Genomic DNA, 23,089 nt, shown 5'->3' with positions numbered 1-23,089 from the left:
GTCCTAAAGCAGAGCTTTGGTTGAAAGCTGACCATAGAGTTATGTTGAAGGATCTAGAAATCAAGTCCTCAACACTTAAACCTGCAGTTGTGGAGGATGAACTATAGTTATGTATTCCTAATGCAAGCCTCAAGATCTTTCAGCAATTCATACTTCATTTGTAGTAAATTAGGTGCTCATAGGAGTGATCTGTCTGACTTTCTTGCAGAGTGTACCCACAACAAGAAGAAATCTATCCTCTAAAAGAGATAACTTATTTGTTGCTCATTAAAGAATTCAGACAAAGAATCTATTTGCGTATATATTGCTTTGTGTATCTTGAAACTATCCCTGTCTCTCTAGTTCAATACGGCTTGTTCTTAGGTTTTTTTTTAAAAAAAATTGTGATTTATATAATACAATGTTTAAATGATTTGATGACACCAACGTTAAATAATTATCAAATTGGCTATCATGTGAAAACATCCATAATTTCATTTTATATGTAGCACACATATCAAGTTTTTAAAAAATCTTTCTGCACCACTCCCAAAGGAGAGTACTGACTGACGGAGCAACCTAGCTTCCCATGGGAGGAGATTCCAAAACTTAGGAGTAGCCACTGAGAAGGCCCTCTCACATATCCCAAGGGAGAAGTTTGTATACATGGTGAGATTGAAAAAGCCCTCCTCAAAGGATCTTGAGGTTTTAGCAGACTGATATACAGGGACATCGCCTTTCAAATAAAACTAAATATGGTTTGCAGTAGCAGCACTGCACATATGAGAGCATGAACTTGGCTAATATCACCAACAAATACTACAAAGAAAATCAAACTATACATTTGGAGAATTGCTGTGTAAATATGTAAGGTTTTCTTTGCTCCTTATACTTCACAAAATCAGAATTCTTCTTTGGAAGCCAGTAATCAAAGCCATTCTTCTGTAGCTCACCCTTACTTTTCCTTCGCAGAAAATAGATAACGGTTTTGCTGTTTTACTTTTTACACCTTATTCATTGTAAATATAGTAAGATTGTATATCCATGGGACTGGAACCTGGCCACTCTAGGTATTTTCTTGGTCATACATCATGGTTTTATAATATTCTTGGGTTGGAAGTCCTTCAATAGGATTCACTGTTATTTATGGTTTCGCATATCTGTGAAGTCTGGGAATGTATCTCTTGCATATATGGAGAAGGTATTGAACATGTAACTCAATTACTGATTATTCAGACTTTATATCTGTCATTTTTAAAGCTATTTTTCTCTACTAGGTCCCAAACCTTGTGAATCCCTTGGAACAAAGAGCATTTTTCCGCTGGGTGGATGTCCAGATCACAGCCACTGGAATGCTTGCTATAAACTCCAAAATGAAAGATGTCTTTCTGTGGAAATGTTTTCCCCTGCCAATGCCTGTATTGGCTGCTACAACCTGACTATGTGTCTGGTATCATGTGGTCACAAACATTCTCAAAATCTGGGAAACTTTTATGTGCTTTTCAATCCTTGGTGTTCTGGTAAGAATTTGTGCGAACATGCACAGTAGAACATCAACATAGCAGTTGATAAATGAGAATATATGACAAGGACTTTGCCAATTGGATTAATAAAGCTTTTCTAATCATTTGAATAAATGACCATCATTATTTAGACATGTATTAACTATGCCCCATGTAACTAGCATGCATACATCTTGTAATTGTACAGCAAGAAGCAAACACAGTGGGCCTCTGGTATCTGTTGGAGTTTGTTTCTAGGACTCCACGATGATATCAGAATTCATATATGCACAAGTCCCATTATATTGAATGTCATAGTAATATTGCATCTCTTGTATAAAATGGTCAAAATCAAAGTTTCCTTGGAATATTTTTTAGCTGTGGTTGGTTGTGGATGCAGAATCTACAGATACAAAGATCCTCCTGTATTCTATATTGACATTGCATTGCATGCTCCAGAAAAAAAATCTATTGGGAAAGACTATTAACAACTTTTACCAAACTTCTCCTTAAACTATATTTACTGCAAGCAGCAACTTTACATACCTACATAATGCTGGTTGATGGTACACCTTCCTCTTTGTGTGGTATATAGGTCCAATTTATCCTATTGTTATTACACTTACTTCTAAAGGACTATTCAAATAGCATAGTTCTACTGGGAGCTGAAATTGTAGTTTGCAGAAGCATTTGTTCTCTCACCCTGACTCATAGCTAAAAATGTGAAGGACCAGAGTTGAAAATGTATTTGTTTCCCTAAGAGGGCATGAGTTATATGAAAAATCTCTCTTCAGTGTTAGGTTTGTTTATTTTATTTTCTTAAAGACTTTGTCAATGCTCCTTTCCCAGATGACACTGTGTATTTAGACAACCAAGCTCACCGAGAAGAGTATGTTTTGAATGAGGATGGACTGATATTCAAAGGCCTTCCCAAACACATAACCACTCATCCATGGCATTTTGGACAGGTAAATGCAACACGCTGGGTCTTCTGTGTATAGTGAATTACTTTAGTGTCTTTGTGTTTTTGAACGCAAACTGTCTGTCAGAAAGAGATGTCTGTAAAGTAACTGCTATCTTTTCAGCCATGAAAACTACTAAGTGACCTTGAACACAGCACTTTCTTGCAGCCTAAGGTGAAGGCAAAGGCAAGCCTTCTATGTATAAATGTTGCTAAGAAAACCAAAGGGCTGCCATGACAAAAAGTTGACTTTGAAGAGACATGACCATAATAAAGCACAAATATATATTATATTCAGCTACAAATTCAAAATTTTCCCCTTTAGATATGGTTATGATTTCATCTGCAATAGGGACAAACCAAAGTGAGGAGTGGGAAGATGAAAGCGGTGACTCTGAGAAATCAGATAATAACTAGAAGGTGTGCATAAGATTGGGTTGTAAATCTATAAACTACTTCCAGGTTTGGAAGTCTCAGCACAAATGTTATTAGTGAAGTTTTACTAAATGTATAGGAACATGCCCATTCTGAAAATACAGAGGACAAGTAGATACGTGTGTAAATTAAAGCTCATTATATGTTGTAGATTCCAACATAAATCTAATGATATCAGCACACTTTTGTAGTATAGTATATCTTGTAATTAGTATATATCCCATTGTCTTTTTGATAAAAATATAGAATAATAGAATAATTAATGAATAATTGTTTGTATCTTTGTGTTAGTGTTTGTATTTTTGTGTTAGTTTGTATTTTTGTCTTTATGTTAGTTCCAAGATGAAATTCTGGATATCTGTCTGAAAATTCTGGATACTAATACAAATTTCTTACGTGATCCTGGAATGGACTGTTCTTGTCGTAATGACCCTGTATATATCAGCAGGGTGTTGAACACAATGGTAAGACTTTATTAAAATAATGTTAGCTATGTTTTCTTCCATCTCACTTTACTCAACAAATCGTGGAGTAGTTCATATGTTTTAATCATGGGGTTATATTTTCTTATACAGTCTCTGACATTAATCTGCTTCTGTTTCAATCATCTTCACCGCTGACGGAGATATCACAAAATTGGCAGTGTGTAGAAGCTAAATCCCTATAAAATTTGGTTTGGGTTATTTTAATTCTAGGTAGCTACTAATAAAGCTAACTTTTTTTTTGCAAGTGTGCTTTATATTTAAAGAGAGAAGGCAGAAGAAAGGGAAATGATGATGAGGGTTTATAAAACTGCAATGCATCTCTTAAATTGTACCTGCCAACGCTTTTAAAAATTGTTGATAACATTTTAAACAAATCTTTAATGATATTCAAGTCAAGGTATCATCTGAATAGCATTTGGAGGAATTAAGGTCAGGAGAATGCAAGATATGAGGTTATAGCCATCCTCACAACAGATAGATTTAAGTGAAAGTGAGGAAAAAGGGATGTGGGAATTAGTGCAGATAAGAACTCTATGAACCAAATGATCCCATAGGCAAATAGGGAAAATATTTTTTTCTTAGTTCCCTTTTCCCCCTGCACCCGTCTATACCTTTCCTGAACCTGTTCTGGATAATTGAACAAGCTTGTAGAAGAGTGCATAAAGTGCTATTGAGGACTAAAGAAAAAAAGGGAAACTGGCAATAATCAGTCCCTCTCCTTCTTATTCTTATCATTCCTATGGTTTTCCATTGATGACAGAGGTCCTTTGGTTTTGGGTTGAGCAATAATCTTCTTCTTGTTGTTGTTTATTCATTCAGTCACTTCTGACTTTTCGTGACCTCATGAACCAGCCCACGTCAGAGCTCCCTGTCAGTCATCACCACCTCCAGTTTCTTCAGAGTCAAGTTAGTCACTTCAAGGATACCATCCATCCATCTTGCCCTTGATCAGCCCCTTTTCCTTTTTCTGTCCATTTTCTCCAGCATCATTGTCTTCTCTAAGCTTTCCTGACCTCTCATTATGTGCCCAAAGTATTTCATCTTTGCCTCTAATATCCTTCCTCCAATGAGCAGTTGGGCTTTATTTCCTGAAGTATGGACTGGTTGGATCTTCTAGCGGTCCAAGGCACCTTCAGAATTTTCCTTTAACACCACTGAACAATCTTGAATTCAACCATATTCTGCCATCATCCTGGACTGTAATATAATAGAAGATATGGCTGTGATCAATGTCAGGATGAGGATACATAAATTTCAATTGAAACACATCTGAATTTTCTGCAAAAGAAGCATGATAAGAAGAGAACAAATAAAGATTCACTGCTATTTGGAAGTAATGGGTGGGTGGAGGTTTTTAAAAAATATTTTATAGTCAGATTTTAGTCCTTAATATAAGAAAAATCCTGTCATACCTGTACACAAAATAAAAATATTCAGAGAATATACAGTGTATTTGCTTAACTGAATCGACACTCAGTAGATTTGGGGGTGTCACAATATTAAACCAAAGGCTGACAAAACCACTGAAGTTCCATACCTCTGCCTTTTAAAAATTGCAGTTTCTTGTGCTAATATGTTTTCAGGTGAGTATAGCATTGGCATTTGCTCTTACCTTTATTTTAATCTTTTGACCTTTCCTTCTTTTCAAAATGCCTGTACAATTTTAGCAGGGATCTATTTCATTTAATCTTGTGAAACATGGTGGTGGTTGAATCAATAGAAATATTGATGTAAATCCCATCTTCTCAGGCAAGAAAATGGCAATGAAATGTAGACTTGCTCTATAGGATAATGAGGAAATAAGCAAGTTAGCTTCTGCATAATGTATATAGCGCATACTGTTAAATTTGCATGCATATTGCTAGGTTTAAGAGTAATTCATTCATATGTATTCTACTCACATAATATTGCATTGCTCTGTTCAGGACAGGGAATGATCAGCAAGAAAGAAGTGATGTATATTGACTCTACAGCATGTCCAGGATGGGTATATAGCAGGGAACTGATGTACCTTGTAATACCAACAGCTTTCTGTTTTCAGATTGGCTGTCATAAAAAGAAAAGTGTTCTAAAGCTCCCATCCAACAACAACTATCTTCAGGGATACAATCCTTCACTGTGGAATGGAAGCGTTCCTATCCTTCGCCAATGGTATCAAAGCAAATGCAAACCTGTCAGATATGGGGACTGTGGAACATGTGCTTCTGTATTATGTACAGGTAGGGAATAAAAGGGATCATCACAAGAGAGATGCTTCTTTTGCCAGTTTTTATCAGGAAGTCTACTTGAAATTTATGGTTGCATATAAAGAATTAATGCAGTTTGACATTACTTTAACTGCCATGGCTCAATGAAATGGAATTAAGGGAGTTTATCAGGAATTTGTACTTCTCTGTGAAAGAGTGCTAATGTCTTACAAAAATACAACCCCTGTGTAGTGTAGATGTGTCCTATGCCAATGTCATTACTAGGGAGGTGTGAGCCATTAAAATTGGTTCAAAAGTCATCACAAAACTGGGTAGCACTGGCATTTCATTTTTTAAATGTTTTAAAGTATAGATAGTGAAAAATGTTTTACTATAATGAGAGTAATGAAATTTTGTTACTATTTTGTTATAGTAATTGCGCATAAATTGCTATAATTGGGGAAATTTCAGGGGCTCCTCTTTCCCTCATTTCTAAAGATATTGGGGTGAAACATGCTACAATGATAGAACACATTTATCACTGTTAGCCCACCAAATTACAGAACGTTTCACTTATTCATGGATTTTTGGGGCATTTTAAAAGTTTTTATAAACAACATTTTAAAAAAGAAACTACAAGAACCATCTCCTTAAATCTTCTATATAATGACAGGAGATAACAGGGGATCATTTCCCCCAACTTTCAGAAATACTCATACATCTACTGATTTCAGGGATTTAAAAAAAAGTTTTGACAAAAGCATTTTTTTAAAAAGGCCGCAACAGCTATCTCATTGAATGTCTCTCATATTAAGCAATATAAACAAATATTAACCAATTCTACATTTTCATAGAATCCTAGAGTTGGAGGGGATCCTCAAGAGCCATCTAGTTCCAGACAGAAGGGCATAATCAAAACGCCTCTTACAGATGGCTATCCAATCTCTAAAATATTGATATGCTTCCCCTATAGTATGGGGCCATCAATTCAGGAATTTATTCCCTGCCCAGCACAGATATTTACTTACTAGAAGTATTAATCAGTCCTCCTCTTTGCAGATTCATTGGGACTCTTGCTGGCTGCTGTTAGGGAGGGACAGATCTTTCTCTCCATATTGTTTTGCATTTTTTCACAAAATGTTTGAAAATGTGAAATAAAATGTCAAATTCCAGAACTATACACCAACCGCAATACTATTTAGAAAAAAGAGTGCACAAATTGATGTCCACATGGACAGCAGCATTTCTTCCTCTGTTGCCTCGTTGGCCACCCAAATTTGACCACCATCAAAGCAGAGTTTTGGAGATCACGGGGAGCAATGGAAGGGATAGAAAAAAATTAAAGTTTGATGAACCTATTCTGCTGGTGGATGCACACAGATGGATACAACAGTTTATGCTCAACAATATTACTTTGATTTGTTAAAGAATTAATACTGAGAACATATAAAATCAACATTTTAAAGGTTAAAAGGGAAAACTTTAACAAAAAAGCATATTGAAAATTTTTGGTGTGGTTGGCAACATGTTTCATGACTACTTTGAGGCATGATAACGGAAATAATTTTGGAAAGCACATTGTGTACATGTTCCATATGCACTCAAAAGCTACTGTTTTATGCACAGTAGTTATACATTATTCTAGTGTCCTTTTTGATAGATGACTCAGAATGAAACTATTTTGGAAGAGTTTAAGTTCTTCCACTTTAATATAAGTTCTGGGTGCATTTGAATGATAGAAATCATTCTACTGAACTACACAGTAATGTAATTATTTAACAACAATAATAATATTTTTAGAGTTTATTTGAATATTTTATAAAATAAAATATTGTGTCTTCTCTAAAAGAATAAGTAGATCAAAATATATGAGAAAAATGCAAACATATGTTCAAATTAGAAATTCTTTTTTTAATTTTCAAAAGAATGCGTAGATACTACAGACAGAGAAACTGGGTAATGTTGCTTGTTTTGTTAGAATAACATAAAATTATAAGAGGAAAGGAAAAATGTCACACCACCTACATAAAATGATAAATACACTGATGTGCCTTAATGTATTCTAATCACTAGTAAAAATAGAAATCTTTTTTTTTAAAAAAACCAGCAATTTGCAAATGCATCAGTGGATGTATAACTTAGCATTTAAATCAAGCCTACATTATTCAGCACCATATTCTCTAATAGTGAACTGAAATAGTTCAGTGTTAATGGAAAAGCTTACTTATCTGAACTTATCTCTCTCTACTTTCCACCTCGTAATTTAAGATTTACTGGGGAGGCCCTGCTCTCGGTCCCACCAGCGTCTCAAACGTGTTTGGTGGGGACGAGGGACACGGCCTTCTCGGTGGTGACCCCCCGCTTGTGGAATTCACTCCCCAGCGAGATTAGATCGGCATCCTCCCTCCTTACTTTTAGGAAAAAACTAAAGATGTGGATTTGGAGCCAGGCCTTTGGCTAGTGGGCACAGCAGCACTTTAGGCACTGAACTCGGACAATAGGATTGTTATGAAAATTGGAAATGGCTATATGACTTGTGATTATGTGATTTGTTCTATGTGATTATGTAATTTTAATTAATATCACTGTTTAATTGTTATGTAATAGGATTTTATATTTTTGGTTTATATTGTTGTTATTGATACAGTTGGCATTGAATTGTTGCCTGTGTTAGCCGCCCTGAGTCCCTCCTCGAGGGTGAAAAGGGTGGGGTAGAAATGGTGTAAATAAATAAATAAATAAATAAATAAAAGGGGTTGAATGGGGCAAATAAAAAACAGGGAGGTGGTAGAACTCCTGACTGAATGTGAAGTATGCAGAAGTAGGAAATGTGAAAATAATAGTTAAAAAAATCAGGAACTAATTGAAAAACTGAACATGCTCAACTGCCTCCAACAGATATGACATTTCAGTTGTGAGGAAATTGGAAATTTGATGGGGTGGATGACTGAAATAATACATTTTGAATGTTCCACAGCTGATAGTACTCTCTTGAGCAATATAATGCGTTGAACTTCCACCTGTTCTGGACATTAGAGGTCCTAAGAGAGAGATTGAGAGAAATCTCCTCCTTCGACATCACATTGGGTTTAGGCCCAGAACAGAAACATTAGTCCTAAAAGGAACATTTTGCTGCATCTCCCACTTGTTAAAACTAATTTCCAAAAATGAAATGTGCTTAGGATATTTTGATCACTAGGGTCGTCTTCAGTAGAGTAAGGATGTCTAACTATAGATAGATTAGATTTTTCTTGTAATTAATTCATGTACTTTGGTAGTTCAGGAAAAAAGGCAATTCTCCTTGGTGTATAAACCTTCTTATCAAAGCTTATGCGGTCTGAATCAATATGGAGTGTGTTGCAAGTAGCTACTAAACTCCAATAATCAGTAGTCTTTCTGAAATAATGAGCCTAGTCTTTTATTCTTGCTGGATTGTCCAATGTTTTCTCTCTTGATGGCTCCACAATTCAGTATTTATGTGTCACTTCTCCTTCCAGTTATGAGATGTTTGGGAATTCCCAGCCGAGTTATTACAGGCTACTACTGTCCCTTGAATACTGTTAACCCTCTCATTGTTCAGGAGGTTTTTGACTACACAGGCAAAAATATAAATGGCAAAGAACATGTCTGGTAAGTGAGATGGGGGGAAATAGTGCCCTTTATCAACTATTCAAGCATAAAACCAAAGCAATCTAATCGATAGCTAGCTATGGGCATTAAAACCTTTTAAATCATAAATTGAGAAATCAGACTTGAAAAGCAGACTCGTCACAGCTTGACTCAACTCAGATCCATTTATCAACATGCTACAAAGTGGAGATATTTTCATTATTTATTTTTTTAAAAATACTTTGCTAATTTTCTGTAGTCCTAAAGTCAATTTGAAATAAGCAATAAGCAATCATATACTGCTATTGAATGTTCTGGTTTCAGTAATTTCATTAAGAAAAATCTTTTAAATGTGCACTGTTTTAAAAAGCTATCAAAATTTTGCATGTGGTTGCTTTGCATAGAAAACAGAATTTTCTGTGAAGGGAACCCAATTTTATACACAGCTTTTTAATGTCACACTTATTTATCATTTATAATTTATCACTCTTTTACGCTATGTAGGATATATCACTGCTGGAATGAATCTTGGATGGTCAGAAAAGATTTAAATCAACCTGGGAGTGAATGGCAATATCTGGATCCAACTCCTGTAGAAACCAACAAAGGTAAATTGAGCCTCTGTTCCAATTAAGACATAGTCATGTGTCATAAAATGTTGCATGTGATCAATAACTTGAAATCAATAAACACAGAAAAGATATAAGAATATGATATCCATGTGAATGTCAGATGAGGTTATGCATACATTTCTAAACAGCTCTGGAATTCCATATGCATATGTATATGCAATATGTGCTACCACATTTGCAGCTCTTTTTGCATGAAACATTTGGCTTATGTTTATGAGATGAAGAAATATTGATAGAGGACTGTAAGGTGGATCTCTTGATTGTCCTTCCTCAGTAGAGATTCAATTATATGTTTCCTGTCAACATAGTGACAAGTTATTTCAGTAATGTTCCTCTTGCTTCAAGAAAGTCTTTAAAAGGTACACTGTTTTCAAAAACTATTTACAATATGGGCAAAATTCACATGTGGTTGTTTTGTATAGACCACAAAATTCTCTGTGTAAAAACCACAATTTTCTGTATGGAAAATAATATTTCAAAGCATAAACATTAATTCTAGTGCGTAAAATTCTGTTTTCTATGCAAATCAACCATATGAGAATTTTACTAAGAGTAGATTTCCAATTATAGAATTTTTCTTTCTTTGCTTTCTGTATGAAACAACCATGTGTGAAATTAGCAGAGAATAAGCCTTGAACCACATTTTGTCAATCCAGGATTCTTCTCATTAGGGTTTGTCAACACTTCAAAAACATGCTTTTCAACCATTTTGTTAATGTTTTAGAATATTCTTTCTATCCTAATTCCTCAGTGTCTTTAGTTCCAAAGGTTTGCATAACTACATGAATTGTTCCAAAGGAGAATTATTTCAAACAATATTTATTCCAAACATAAATTTGAAATGCAAATTCTACTCCATGGTGAAAGTGACTACTAGATCAAGATGAGGGTTCCAGCCAAGTCAAATGAATCAGCAAACATGCTATAAGTTGCAAGATAGGGCTCTATAACTTGTTGCCTGCTAATTTGAATATATTATTTATTGAGCCCTGTCACATGGATCAGAGTTTATTTATATGTGGTAATATTAGAAAAATGATTCTTCCATATAAGTCATATAAGAAGTTTTGGCCCATGTGAAAAGAGTTGACACTATAATTTTACCCCTAGCAGTGTTAAAATTTTAGAGAGTGGACTGATTCTGGTTTAAGGACTGGTTTAAGAAAAAATATGACTTTGGCAAATCTATACAGGCAACAAAATCTGGAGCCGGTATGAAGCATTGTTCACATCAGTCCCTGATTCTGCCCTGATGCTAACATAATTCTGCTCCCAAACCATATCAGCAGCAATGGCAGGGCCCTCGCTGTCTAGCGAAGCCAAACCAGGAATTGAGGACACATCCACACAAGGTGGAAAATGTGCACCATTCCACCTTTTTACCTGGGGAGCCCACACAATGCCTCCAGTAAAAATGAATTCCTTTGGCACAAAGCAGGAAAACCCTGCTTTGTGTTGAAGTAATTTGACAGCTGGAAAGATCTGGGCACTGTGTGGATTGGGCCCAGGGATCGCATTGCATGGAACCTGAAAAACTCAAAAAACCTTCCACCCCCTCCCAAAAAACCCTTTAAAAATCCTTAAAAAGAAAAATAATAACTTACCCGGCTGGCATTTCCCTGTTGCCAGATCTCTCCTGGTGCATAGAAATGACATACCAGGAGGAGGAGGAGGAAAATTGACCTGCCCCACGCCCTTCTCCTGGCACATCATTTCTATGTGCCAGGAGAGGGCAGGCAGCAGAGAAATGCTGGCCAGGTAAGTTATTTCTTCTTTTTAAGGATTTCTAGGGTATTTTCTAGGGCTGGGCGGTTTCGTTTCGTTAATTCGTAATTCGTTAATAATTCGTTAATTTTTTAAATTACAAAACGATAACGAACCATTCTGGAGCAATTTTTTTAAAAAACGAATTTTTAAACACGTTTTGTAAATGCTTCGTATTTTGTTATTGTATTCGTTTCGTTATTGTTATGAGGTCGTTTCGTTATTATTTCCGCATGTCTGGGGCAAGGTTTTTTGTTTAATTAGTGAAAAAAAATTATAATATCACACCAACAGTCATCAACAGAGGGAGAGGGAAGCTTCAGAAGTTTTTGGAGGTTTTTTAGCGTATTTCGCGGTCGTGTCCGCCATTAACGAATCGATTCGTTATTGTTTAGGAAATCGATTAGTTAATGTTTTGTAATTTATTTCACATTTACGAAATTTCGTAAATATCGAACTTTTTAAAAGGAAAATTTTGTAATTATTTTAAATAACGAAACGCAAAACCCCCCAAAAAACGAATCGATTTTAGAAAATTTTTCCGTTGTTACCCAGGCCTAGTATTTTCTTTTGTGCCTGGGTGCCCTACTGGATGGTCCGGCAGGGCATCTGGACACATCTCCCAAAAAGCACAAGCTTTCTCAGCATATGTGGACTGGAATGCATGTCCCAGTTTTATTGTGTCTTAGTGTATTGTTTATTGCTTGTTGTTTATATTACTTTAATTGTTTTTAATTTGCCTTAGGTTTTGTATTGTTATATTGTGTGTTGAGGCCTTGGCCTTTGTAAGCCGCATCGAGTCCTTCGGGAGATGCTAGCGGGGTACAAATAAAGTTTAATAATAATAATAATGTCTAATAAGGTTTTTAAACCCAATCAGGCATGCATTACAGTCCTGGCTGGAACAACTCTCAGTGACAACTGCTACAGCATTGAACAAAGACAAAGTACAATGAACTCCTACCTTATCCCCCGGATCCCCTTCCTGATATTTTTACATTGTCCTATCTCCCAGTGTTTTAAAATTTTAATCCTTGAACTGGCCCTGCCAACTGTGATCATTTTTAGTGGTTTAATGTTTTCATTTTATGTTGTTGTGCTGCATTTTTACATTGGTTTTGTATTTTATGTTATTTTATTTTCTGATTTTCTGTTGTGTTTTTGTATTATATTGTGTTTTTTGTATTGATGGGCGTGGCCTCATGTAAGCTGCCCCAAGTCCCCTTTGGAAAGATGGTGGCGGGGTATAAATAAAAATTATTATTATTATTATTATTATTATTATTATTATTATTATTATTATTATTATAAGTACCACTCAATTTTCCCCATGTCACTCAGCATGGAGAAAGCTGGATAGTTGCACTGGACCATATAAACAATGGGGGCAGTTCCAAATCAGTATTGGCTCCACTGTTTACACAGACATTAAAGTACAGGGCTGCTTGAGAGCTTCAGGGATCCTGTGGAGTATTCCCCATCTTGGTCTAATATAGGGCACAGCTGTGTTAAGCAGTTGTGCTCCTCATATGTATCATAAGAACACCACAAAGCAGCTGTTTTTCACTCTGTGTATCATGTGAACACTACAAAGCTTATTCTGACCCACTTTGGATTAAAGTACCCATGTAGATATACTGTTAGTTTCTTATGGTCTGAGATGCATAGTATTATTCTAACATGATGAAAAAGAGAATTTAGTGCCTTCTATGTAACTTTAACTACTGATTTCTTGCATTCCATCAATGAAGCAAAAACAGAAGTTATAGAGAAAACATACTTCTTAGATAGCTGTACTGAGCTTTGAGGGACACAAATTGAGTTACTCTACAATGCATGAATATCTTGAGGGTAATTTTCAAGTTAATAGCAGTAAACCTCAGTTGTTTAGGATACTCAATTTAATTTAACAGATAACACTCAAGGTGATCATTAGTCAGAATGCCACAGATTAACATATTTGCCATTTTTATCTTAGGATCAGTGTGCAGTGGTCCTATATGGGTAAAAAGCATCAAGGATGGAGATGTGGATAGTGATTCTGATGGCCACCGTGTATTTTGTATGCTGAATGCAAGGAATACTGCATGGGTTTCTCAAGGAAGAGGCAAGAAGACCAAACTTTACTGTGATACCTGGCCTTGTGGCCAGTGCATCAGCACCAAGGGTGCTGGTAGTGACATACGTGAAGATGTTACTGATGTTTACAAACATGAATTGGGTAATGATTAATTATTTTTACTGGGAATAACTGAAATTTTATAACACTGGTAATGTATCACGAAAGCATTTTAAAAGAATATAGGAATAAATGTTTTGTTGTATATTTTCTCAAAAGAACTGCTTACTGAAACAAAACTTGTAAGAAGAGAATACAATATACATAAAACCAAAGCCGAATGGTGACATTAAGACAGCTGTTTATTGAATTAAAAATCATGCAAAGATACCTAACAGTAATCATGTCTCATTAGAAAGATTTGTATTGACTTGAAAACTATTTTACTGAACAATTACACATCACACATGAAAACTGTTTCAATAAATGAGTCTGATTGTTTTAGTTGTTCATGAAAATTTGATATTATTCTTTTTTTAGGTTCTCTACAAGAGAAAAAGGCATTCTATAAAGCTTGTAAGAAAATTAATCCTCAGTATCTCAATGCTCCTAATTCTGAAATAGAGAAAGATATATTATCCAACAGAAACAGAAGTCTGAAAGACATTGGGATCATAATGAAATTTAAGATGGCTAATTATCCTGTTTATGGTCAAAATGTTCAGATCAATTGGGTGCTTGAAAACCTGTGTGATGAGATCAAAGACAGGAAATTCAACCTTAGTGCTCAGGGAATGATGCAGAATGGAAGTTCCTTGGATCAGCTCTGGAAAGAAAATATGCATGTCACACTTGGCCCAAAGGAAGGTAATTTTATTTATTCCAAATAATAAAATCTAGACACTCAGCAGTGCTTTCAAATAAAATTAAAATATAACAAATCTGGGCCACAATTCTATTAAGTGATACTATGAATGTAGGGCCAAAAAGTCACAATTGTGTAAAGTTGTATTCTGTTGGTTATGGTTGATACAGAGTTGTGAAGATAGCATGTTCATGTATGCATTTGTTTTCACGCATTGTTAATTACATACATCCTATAATTTACCTTATGAATGCAGATTATACATTGCGGTTGTGCTTCCTGTTCATTGAAGTGCACTTGTGCATCATAATTTGCATTGTGGTTGTAAATTTTGAATTCAAATTATGATTGGGTATCATGTATTTTGTATTGCACAATGACATCTAGTCACTAATATATGTTGCTATCCTGTATGGGGCTTTCATAGAACATGTCTTCATGTGCAGATATTTATGCTATGCTGAGAAGATGTTGAATTTCAGCTACTGCAAGAATACATTTAAAAGCCTAGGAAAGTAAATATTCATTGTCTGGCATTTTAAAAGATAGTAATGCTAGTGCCAGATGAACTATTTTTGTAATAATAATAATAATAATAATAATAATAATAATAATAATAAATATTATTATTATTATTATCATTTCCCCATAAAATAAACAACTTCAAAAATCCTTATTTCTGGGTTGACACACATAAGAGGCAAATGAATACTTTGTTCCAGCTTCTATTGGAATTTCTGGTTCCAAAAGAATTCCTGGAGCACAAATCAGAATCATCCACATAGCTACTAGGACTGTGCAAAATTTGGTTTGTGCCTCATTTGTCTGTTTTATAAGATTTGTATATACGCCTCAATATTAAGAAATGTGTGATGACCATGGAAAAAACCTTAAGATTCAAAACACTGACCTATGATTGTCAGTAAAGTTATGTAAGCCTCATAAATGGCTCTAGGTCTCAGTTGTGGGCACCATTTCTCCTCCAAAAGGGCTGGGTTTGGTTCCCCCAAAGGGCCCTGAGGAGGATAGAGTGGAGGGAGAAGTCCTGCTCTTTCCCCCAAGTGAAAAGGGGGTGGCCGAGGGGGGGGGGTGACAGGCGGGTGAGAGAGAGGGATGCCTGGCTGGATGTACAGGTCAGGAAGAAGCCCCTCTGCCATGTGGACGGGCTAGAGAGAGACAGGCAAAGACCACATTCACATTGAGCCTTTAACAAGGGCAGCCCCAGTATTCTGAAGTGAGCAGAATTCTGGGAAATGTAACTTAGGGTGGGGCCTTTTGAATTATCTGGCACAGCAGTCCTCGTCTTCCCAAACTTCATTTCCCAGAATTCTGCTTACCACCTTGTGCTGCCTCCTCCTCCTCCCTGAAGGTTTTGTTGGGGGAAAGCCCATGTGCATTTTCTAAAGGGATTTCTAAATAAAAGGGGGTTGCTGGGAGATGAATCAACCCTGGGAGATAGGCAAAGTTGAGAGGTAGTAACTCCAAAGTTTACCAGCAGGTTTTCTATTATTATTATTATTATTATTATTATTATTATTATTATTATTATTATTTCAAAGGCTAGATGGGCATCTGTTGGGGTGCTTTGACTGTGCTTTACCTGCCTGGCAGAAGAGGGTTGACTGGCTGGCTTGGGGTCATCCAGTGAAATAGTATTGTTAAGTTTATGTTGGTTAAAATCCTCTAAAAATCAGTATTTATTTATTTATCGTGTCATCAGCAACCATTGTATTACAGTTCTAACAGAGCAAAACAAACACACAGATTTTGCAAATTTGGTATTTGGTTAAATGTCCTTTGACCAGTATCTGGCCACTTGGAGTGCCTCTGGGGTTGCCGCAAGAAGGTCCTCCATTGTGCATGTGGCAGGGCTCAGGGTGCATTGCAGCAGGTGGTCAGTGGTTTGTTGTTCTCTGCACTCGCATGCCGAGGATTCCACCCTGTAGCCCCATTTCTTAAGATTGGCTCTGCATCTCGTGGTGCCAGAGCGCAGTCTGTTCAGCGCCTTCCAAGTCGCCCAGTCTTCTGGGCAAAATCAGTGGATGTGCAAATCAGTGGATGTGCAAATCTTTCTGAAAGTTAGAGGAATGATGCTCCGGTTCTCTTGTATTATTGAAAATAGACATTCAAGGAAATAATTTTGAAGATTTTTTAAAAAATATATTGCTCATAAAATCTTTTTAAAATTCCCAAATATTAGTGGATGTGTGAAATGTTCTGTAACTTTTGGGGTGGGGGTGGGGATGTAACAGTAGTTAATGTATTCTACAAATGTAGCAAGTTTCATTCGGAGAGATCTAAAAATTAGGGAGAAAAGACCTCCGGAAGCTCCCCCCTTGTGCAATTACATAAATGAAAAAGTAACAAAAAGTTTGTTATGTCGCTATAGTTATGATATGGAACCCTTATGCTATTTTAGAAACACTTAATTTATTTATTATTATTTACTTACTTACCATATTTGTTTTACTTACTTATCACCTTACCATATTTGTATTTACTTACTTACCACCTTTCTCAGCCTGGAGGCAACTCAAGGCGATTCACAGTTGGCACAATTTGATGCCACAACAATTAAGAGACCATTAAAGCAGTCATAAATACTATCAAAAACATTAGCATATAGTATAAAACAGTACAAACCCAAAAAATCATTATCTTTAGAAACTTTAGAAATTATTTACCCCCTCTCCCCTCAATTTAATATTTAAACATTTTTAAATTGATGGCATAGCCCTAAGAGCTACAAAATTAATGGAGGAATACTTAAAATAAATGTGGGGGGAAGGGAATAAAAGATGGAAACAGGTTTTTGGTGCTAAAAATTGGCAGATTTGGCAAGGGACATGTGAGGGAGTTTTATTGAGTGGACTCAGTAGAAACTTTGGGATATATCCTGTAAAGTTACTGCAAAGGTTTTTTTTTTAAAAAAAGACTACAACTTGGAGTGGATTCATGATCCTACTGATATGATTTCAGTGGTGCATGTGCAAACCACCCAAAAGTCACCCAGGTAAGCTTGACAATATTCTTCACAAACTATAATTTCTATGTTGTCTTTAAAGGTAGCCCCAACAAAAACACATTGTAATATTCTAGTCTAAATGTCACCAGAGCATTAATAATGGAGGCAAACTCTGCCTTCATCAGAAAAGGTCACAACTGATATATCTTACTGAACTAGTAATAATGCTCCTAGTCAATACCTGAATTTCCTCAGTTGGTGATTCAACCATTCTTTTTCTCTCTCTTGGAAGCTTCCAGCTATAGCAAAGTGCAGGTCTTCCCTAACAATTGTATTCTGTCCAGCTCTTTCCCTCCTCAGTTGGGTATTTCACCAAATTGGAAGAAGATAATCAACCATTTCTGGTTTAGTTTTTTTTTATTCTGAACTGATGGAGGTGTAAAATTTGTTTTCTGGACATCTGGAACTTGCCTATCCCTGTTCTATACTGACTAGTTGACTTTTACACTTAGATTACTGCTTTCTTGTCTAGATTAAGATTTTTTGCCTTAAATAATTTACCAAGATATTCAAGAGAGTTCCATAGACATGGGGAAAGCTCACATTCGAGTCCTCATCATCCAAGCCTGAGAAAATGACTGAAATGAATCCCTCCTGTGCAAAAACTCATTGTCTTATATGACAGTATAATGAAATGTGATCTTTCAGATAGTCTTGGATTTAAAATGAGTAGAGCTTTAAAGATCAAAACTGGCACTTTGCATTCTTTCCTGAAAAAGACTATTAGTGAACACAGCCGATTCAGAAGGGGGGGGGGATCACATGATCCTTGTAACCAGTCCTAGACAATAACCTGTCTACAGCAGTTTGGGCCCACTGCAGTTTCCAAAGGCAGTGTACAAGGAGAATATAATCAAGGCATATACCCAAATCTGATTTCTCAAGGAATGGGTACAGCCAGTGGATTAGTTTTAACTGTGCAAATAAACTGCTGGCCACAACCAAGGGCCCTTCCACACAGACCCTATATTCCAGGATTTGAACCCAGATTATCTGTTTATCCCAGGTTATGCGGCAGTGAGGACTCATATATTCCAGTTGAAAGGAGATAATCTGGGATCAGATCCTGGGACAAAAGTTAGTGTGGAAGGACCCTACAGCCTATTCATCCTGGTAAATATCTGAGTCCATGAGTACACTCAAGCTGTAACCAGAGAATTCAGAGGGTATAATGGTATCTGCATAGGCTCAGTCCTTATTCTGTGATCTGCCTTCTAATGGATCAGGACCAATTTCTGTCTTATCTGGATTAAATTTCACTTTATTCACCCACATCTAATCTATTACTGACAGCAGACACTGATTTGTGTATAGAAACTACTTTCTTGGAATTGGATGGAGAGAAGAGCTAGTTGTGTGCCATAAGCATACTGATGAGCCTGAATTTCAAAACTCCAGGAGACCTCTCACGGTGGTTTCATGTAAATATGACAGAACCAAGTCCTTAGGGATGCCGGGGGATAATAACCAGGGTGTTAAACAGACATTCCCCAACTCCAGCCTCTTAATCTGACTCTTCAGGAAAAAATGGAGCCACAGTAAAACGATGGCCCTGAGCCCCCTCCAAAGAGAGCTGACTTAGGATGCCATGGTTGATGGTATTAAAAGTTGCTGAGAACTGCAGTAGAATCAACAGAGTAATACACCCCCTTTGTAGTTCAGTTCATAGGTTACTAAGGTAAAAGCTTTTTCTGTCCTGAAGTTATACTGAAATGGCTCTAGATAATAATTTTCATTAAGAAACCTCTGTAACTGGGAAGCCACCATACACTCCCTTGCTCCCCAAATATGGTTGGATCCAGGGAGGATTTTTCAATAATGGCCATATCATAGTCTTTTTTAGACAAGATGAAAATTTGCCTTGCTATAGTGAAGCATTTACAACTTCCCCCATCTAGTCCCAGTCCTCACTGAAATATACCCAATTACAAATATTTTCTAAAAGGATAGGATCATTTAAATAAAAGGCAGTGATGAGTTCAATCCATATGTTGATGGCATTAAGCTAAAACTTTGAATCACTTTCCCTAGGTGACAACCTTGCAGTACTTTGCAGGTTAGTGGTCATATAGCAGAACAGAAGTACCAAATCACAACTTTCCTAGAGCGTTTGTCAAGGTGGAATCAGAATCATCATAATACTTGGCCCTTACTGCCCAAACTAAACAAATAATCCAGATGGCTGCTATGATAATTTGTTTTACAAACTGTTGAAAACTGTAGGTACATACTACTCTATTAATTTCCAAGTGTAATGTATGTCCTAGGATCAATAAAGCTGTTTCCATTCCCAAAATCAAGACTGAACCTTTTAATCAATTTTGTTTTCCAGTGAAGAAAATCCTGATTGATATTCCATATGATAGTTACAGCCCTCATCTTTGTGACGATAATATTATGAGAGTGGCAGCAGTCTCAATGCCAGAGCCCAAAGGAGAAATAATGATGGTGGAGAGGTACATCCTGATCAACAGTTTACCCATTGAGATAAAGGTAAAGATCTTTGATACTGATCCATTAGCATGTTACCAAAAGACCAAGCATTTCTATTTTACAACACACTACCCAGAGTTTTTTAATTGTAAGTTTTATTATATAAGAGTGATAATTTTATTTGACAAATTTGCATTATTATTAATATTATTATTTATACCCCATTTTATCTCCCCAAAGAGGACTCAAAGTGACTTGACATAAAAGTATTGGTATCCAATTTAAAATATACAAATATACAAACATTGGTATCCAATTTAAAATATACAAATATATAAACATTAAAGCTGGATGTTCACCAGGTTTTCGAGTTGTCATATATTCATGATGACTTATCACATGGGTTTTGATTTCATTTGGAAGACAAAACAGCAAGAACAACAACAACAACAACAACATGCATGCATTATTCGAAAATACATCACACAGTCCTAAATGCTTGGGAGGTGTTCGACTTGTGATACTAAATCCAGCATATAGATCTTGTTTGCAGTGTCATACTGCATTTTTGTGTGTCAGAAAAAAATTCTTACCAGCCTCTCCTTGAGGCTCAAGGTAGGGCACAACACAGTTAAAAACACATAAAAACAATGTGTAAACCACACATATTAAAACATATTTCTATGAAACACATATATTAAAACACACAGAATAAATATTAAAATAAAGTATACACAAAATATGAGTTTAAAATTCATAGTAAAAATTGACTGGGTAGACTGGACATAGTTAAAAATTGACTGGTAAAGTGCGGTAGTATGTGAAGTGTCTCATCCCCCCCCCCCCCCCCAAATACACACTAATACAGGTTGGTTATCTTATGAAATATACTTAGGACCAGAAGTGTTTTAACATTATGATCCTTTCTTTTTAAATTTTAGAAGACCTTTATTTGCATATAAATATGTAATGAGATACCTTGGAGATGGAAGCCATGTCTAAGAATGAAATTCATTTATGCTTCATATAAATTTCATTTACACTGATAACAATTTTATACATCATTTTTCATATTTTTGTGCATGAAACACACTTTTTTGTACATTGAATCATCAAAAAGCTAAGATGTCACTCTCTTAGTCAACCATGTACATAGTTTCAGCTTTTAGAGTATTTCATATTTCATTATTCTGGATGATGCTGAAACTGTATTTGCCCCCCCCCCCTTCACACACACACACACACACACACACACTAATACACTGGTGGGCCACAATTTGAAGAAAATGGCATGTGTTTCTACCACATAGCCCCTGGAATTTCCCATTAGCATGACTCTACTCAAAGGAGTACAGATCAACCTTTCTCTCCTCTCTTTTCCACTTTCCCTCCCACTGTACCTCCCACTTTCCCAAAACTGATTTTATTTATACATACTGTGGATTCCATCACTAGCCTCAATGACTGTAATGCCTCAATGCTATGAAATGTTGGGATTTGTAGTTTGTGCGTCTGGTGCCACATAAACTACAAAGTTCAGGTTTGCATAGGATAAAGCTATGGCATTTAAATGGTGTCAATTGCTACAACTCTGTAGTGTGGATGGGAGGAGTCATATTTAAGAGCTTGAGATTTGGGAACAATGTCAAAAGAAGCATTTTTTTTTCATTTTTTACTAGATTTTAGACCACCCAAAGTTGAATGTGCCATGCTGTACAGAAATCACATTCTCTAATCCCCTGAAAGAGGACCTCAAGAACTGTGTACTCCACCTGGAGGGCTTTGGACTGATTGGTGAACCAATAGCTTCGGAGTAAGTAACTACATGTCTAGTAGGTACTCATTCTGATTTGATTTATGGTTCAATCTCTATTGGTTATGATGTTCTGTTTCAGAATCTAGCTATCCTGCAGACAATAAATTTAAGAACAAACTTCACTGAATGCTTTGTAGCATAACATCCAGTAATCAAGAGGTCAGCTCACAATATTAATAATGTATAAAGATAAGAAACAGATATATTATTTGTCCTTTATGTCTTCTGCAGATTGGGAACCCTGGAAGCTAGTCATAAGGCACAAACATGTGTGGAGTTTACTCCATGCAGGTATGGCAAACACCAATTTGTGGCAAGTATCAGCTGCCATAAGTTTTGCAACTGCAAAGGATATTCCAGTGTAGACATGGGGAGTCCACCAACAACATCTGGAGAAGGAGGTGCATAAGCAATATCTAAAGTCTAAGAAAATAATGTTTTAATATATAAATAGTATTCTGTTTTGAAATGGAAGAGTTGTGTATACAAGTAGGTTTTGGGCTAAACTGGGCATGCTTGATTAAATGGAAAATGTAAAGGCAAATGCACATCAAAAACTTTGTTATGTCTGCCACTATAATAAATATATACATCAAAATGCATTTTGTAATGTTATTTTGATTCTGATCAATTTAATTTAAATGCTGCATTACTGTATTTTGAGAGCATTGATAGATTTGCATAGACATGCTCATATATTTTCAGGTTTTTTAAAATTGATACATTCCAGCTTTAGTAGAGTGGTTTATTTAGTAGACTGGTTGTGATTTACGCAACTGCAATAAGTGATTCAGTAGTTCAACAGATCATTTTATCCAGGCTGACCCCAAACCATAACCCCTAGGAATCCTGATACTCACCCAGCACATGTTCCCCTAAATTACTCCATTACTCTTTGAATGTGGATTTGTGACTGTGTTGTTGCAGGGGAATAATCTGAATTTTGGACCCAAATTTAGACTATTCCCCAGATTTGATTAACCTTGGCTAAGGCCATATTAAGACGACCTTGCTCTGTGTTACCCCAGATTGGCTCCATGCAGCATTTGTCTGCCATAGAAGCAATCCAGGTAAAATCCAACCTATATGATCAGTGTAGCGCTGGCATGGGCAAATGTCGTCCCTCCAGGTATATTGGACTTAACTCCCAAAAATCCCAGCCAGTTTACTGGCTTTTAGGAATTGTGGGACTTGAAGTCTAAAACACCTGGAGGGCCGAAGTTTGCCCATGCCTGGTGTAGAGGTACTGTAGCACACTGAGCAATTGATTCAACCTGCAGGAGAAAATATCCCATCTAAACGTTAGGAAGAATATTCTGATGGTAAAACCTGTTCAAT

The 23,089-nt window shown here is 36.2% G+C and overlaps 1 protein-coding gene across 1 annotated transcript; it reads left to right on the top strand.

Annotated features, from left to right (window-relative positions):
• The first annotated feature begins 1,266 nt into the window (after window positions 1-1,266).
• Window positions 1,267-22,160, top strand: LOC137096805 (protein-glutamine gamma-glutamyltransferase 5-like). The gene is made up of 11 exons (XM_067467039.1): window positions 1,267-1,499; window positions 2,331-2,449; window positions 3,213-3,341; window positions 5,404-5,581; window positions 9,046-9,178; window positions 9,662-9,765; window positions 13,532-13,774; window positions 14,153-14,479; window positions 19,835-19,995; window positions 21,615-21,748; window positions 21,983-22,160. Exons 1-11 carry the CDS (start codon window positions 1,376-1,378, stop codon window positions 22,158-22,160), a joined length of 1,830 nt encoding a protein of 609 aa, XP_067323140.1. The 5' UTR covers window positions 1,267-1,375.
• The last annotated feature ends 929 nt before the right edge of the window (window positions 22,161-23,089 follow it).

This window comes from Anolis sagrei, chromosome 4 (genome assembly GCF_037176765.1).
Source record: "Anolis sagrei isolate rAnoSag1 chromosome 4, rAnoSag1.mat, whole genome shotgun sequence".
NCBI classification, from domain to species: Eukaryota; Metazoa; Chordata; class Lepidosauria; order Squamata; family Dactyloidae; genus Anolis; species Anolis sagrei.
The sequence above is the reverse complement of the archived record's forward strand: the minus strand, read 5'-3'. Positions and strand labels throughout refer to the sequence as shown.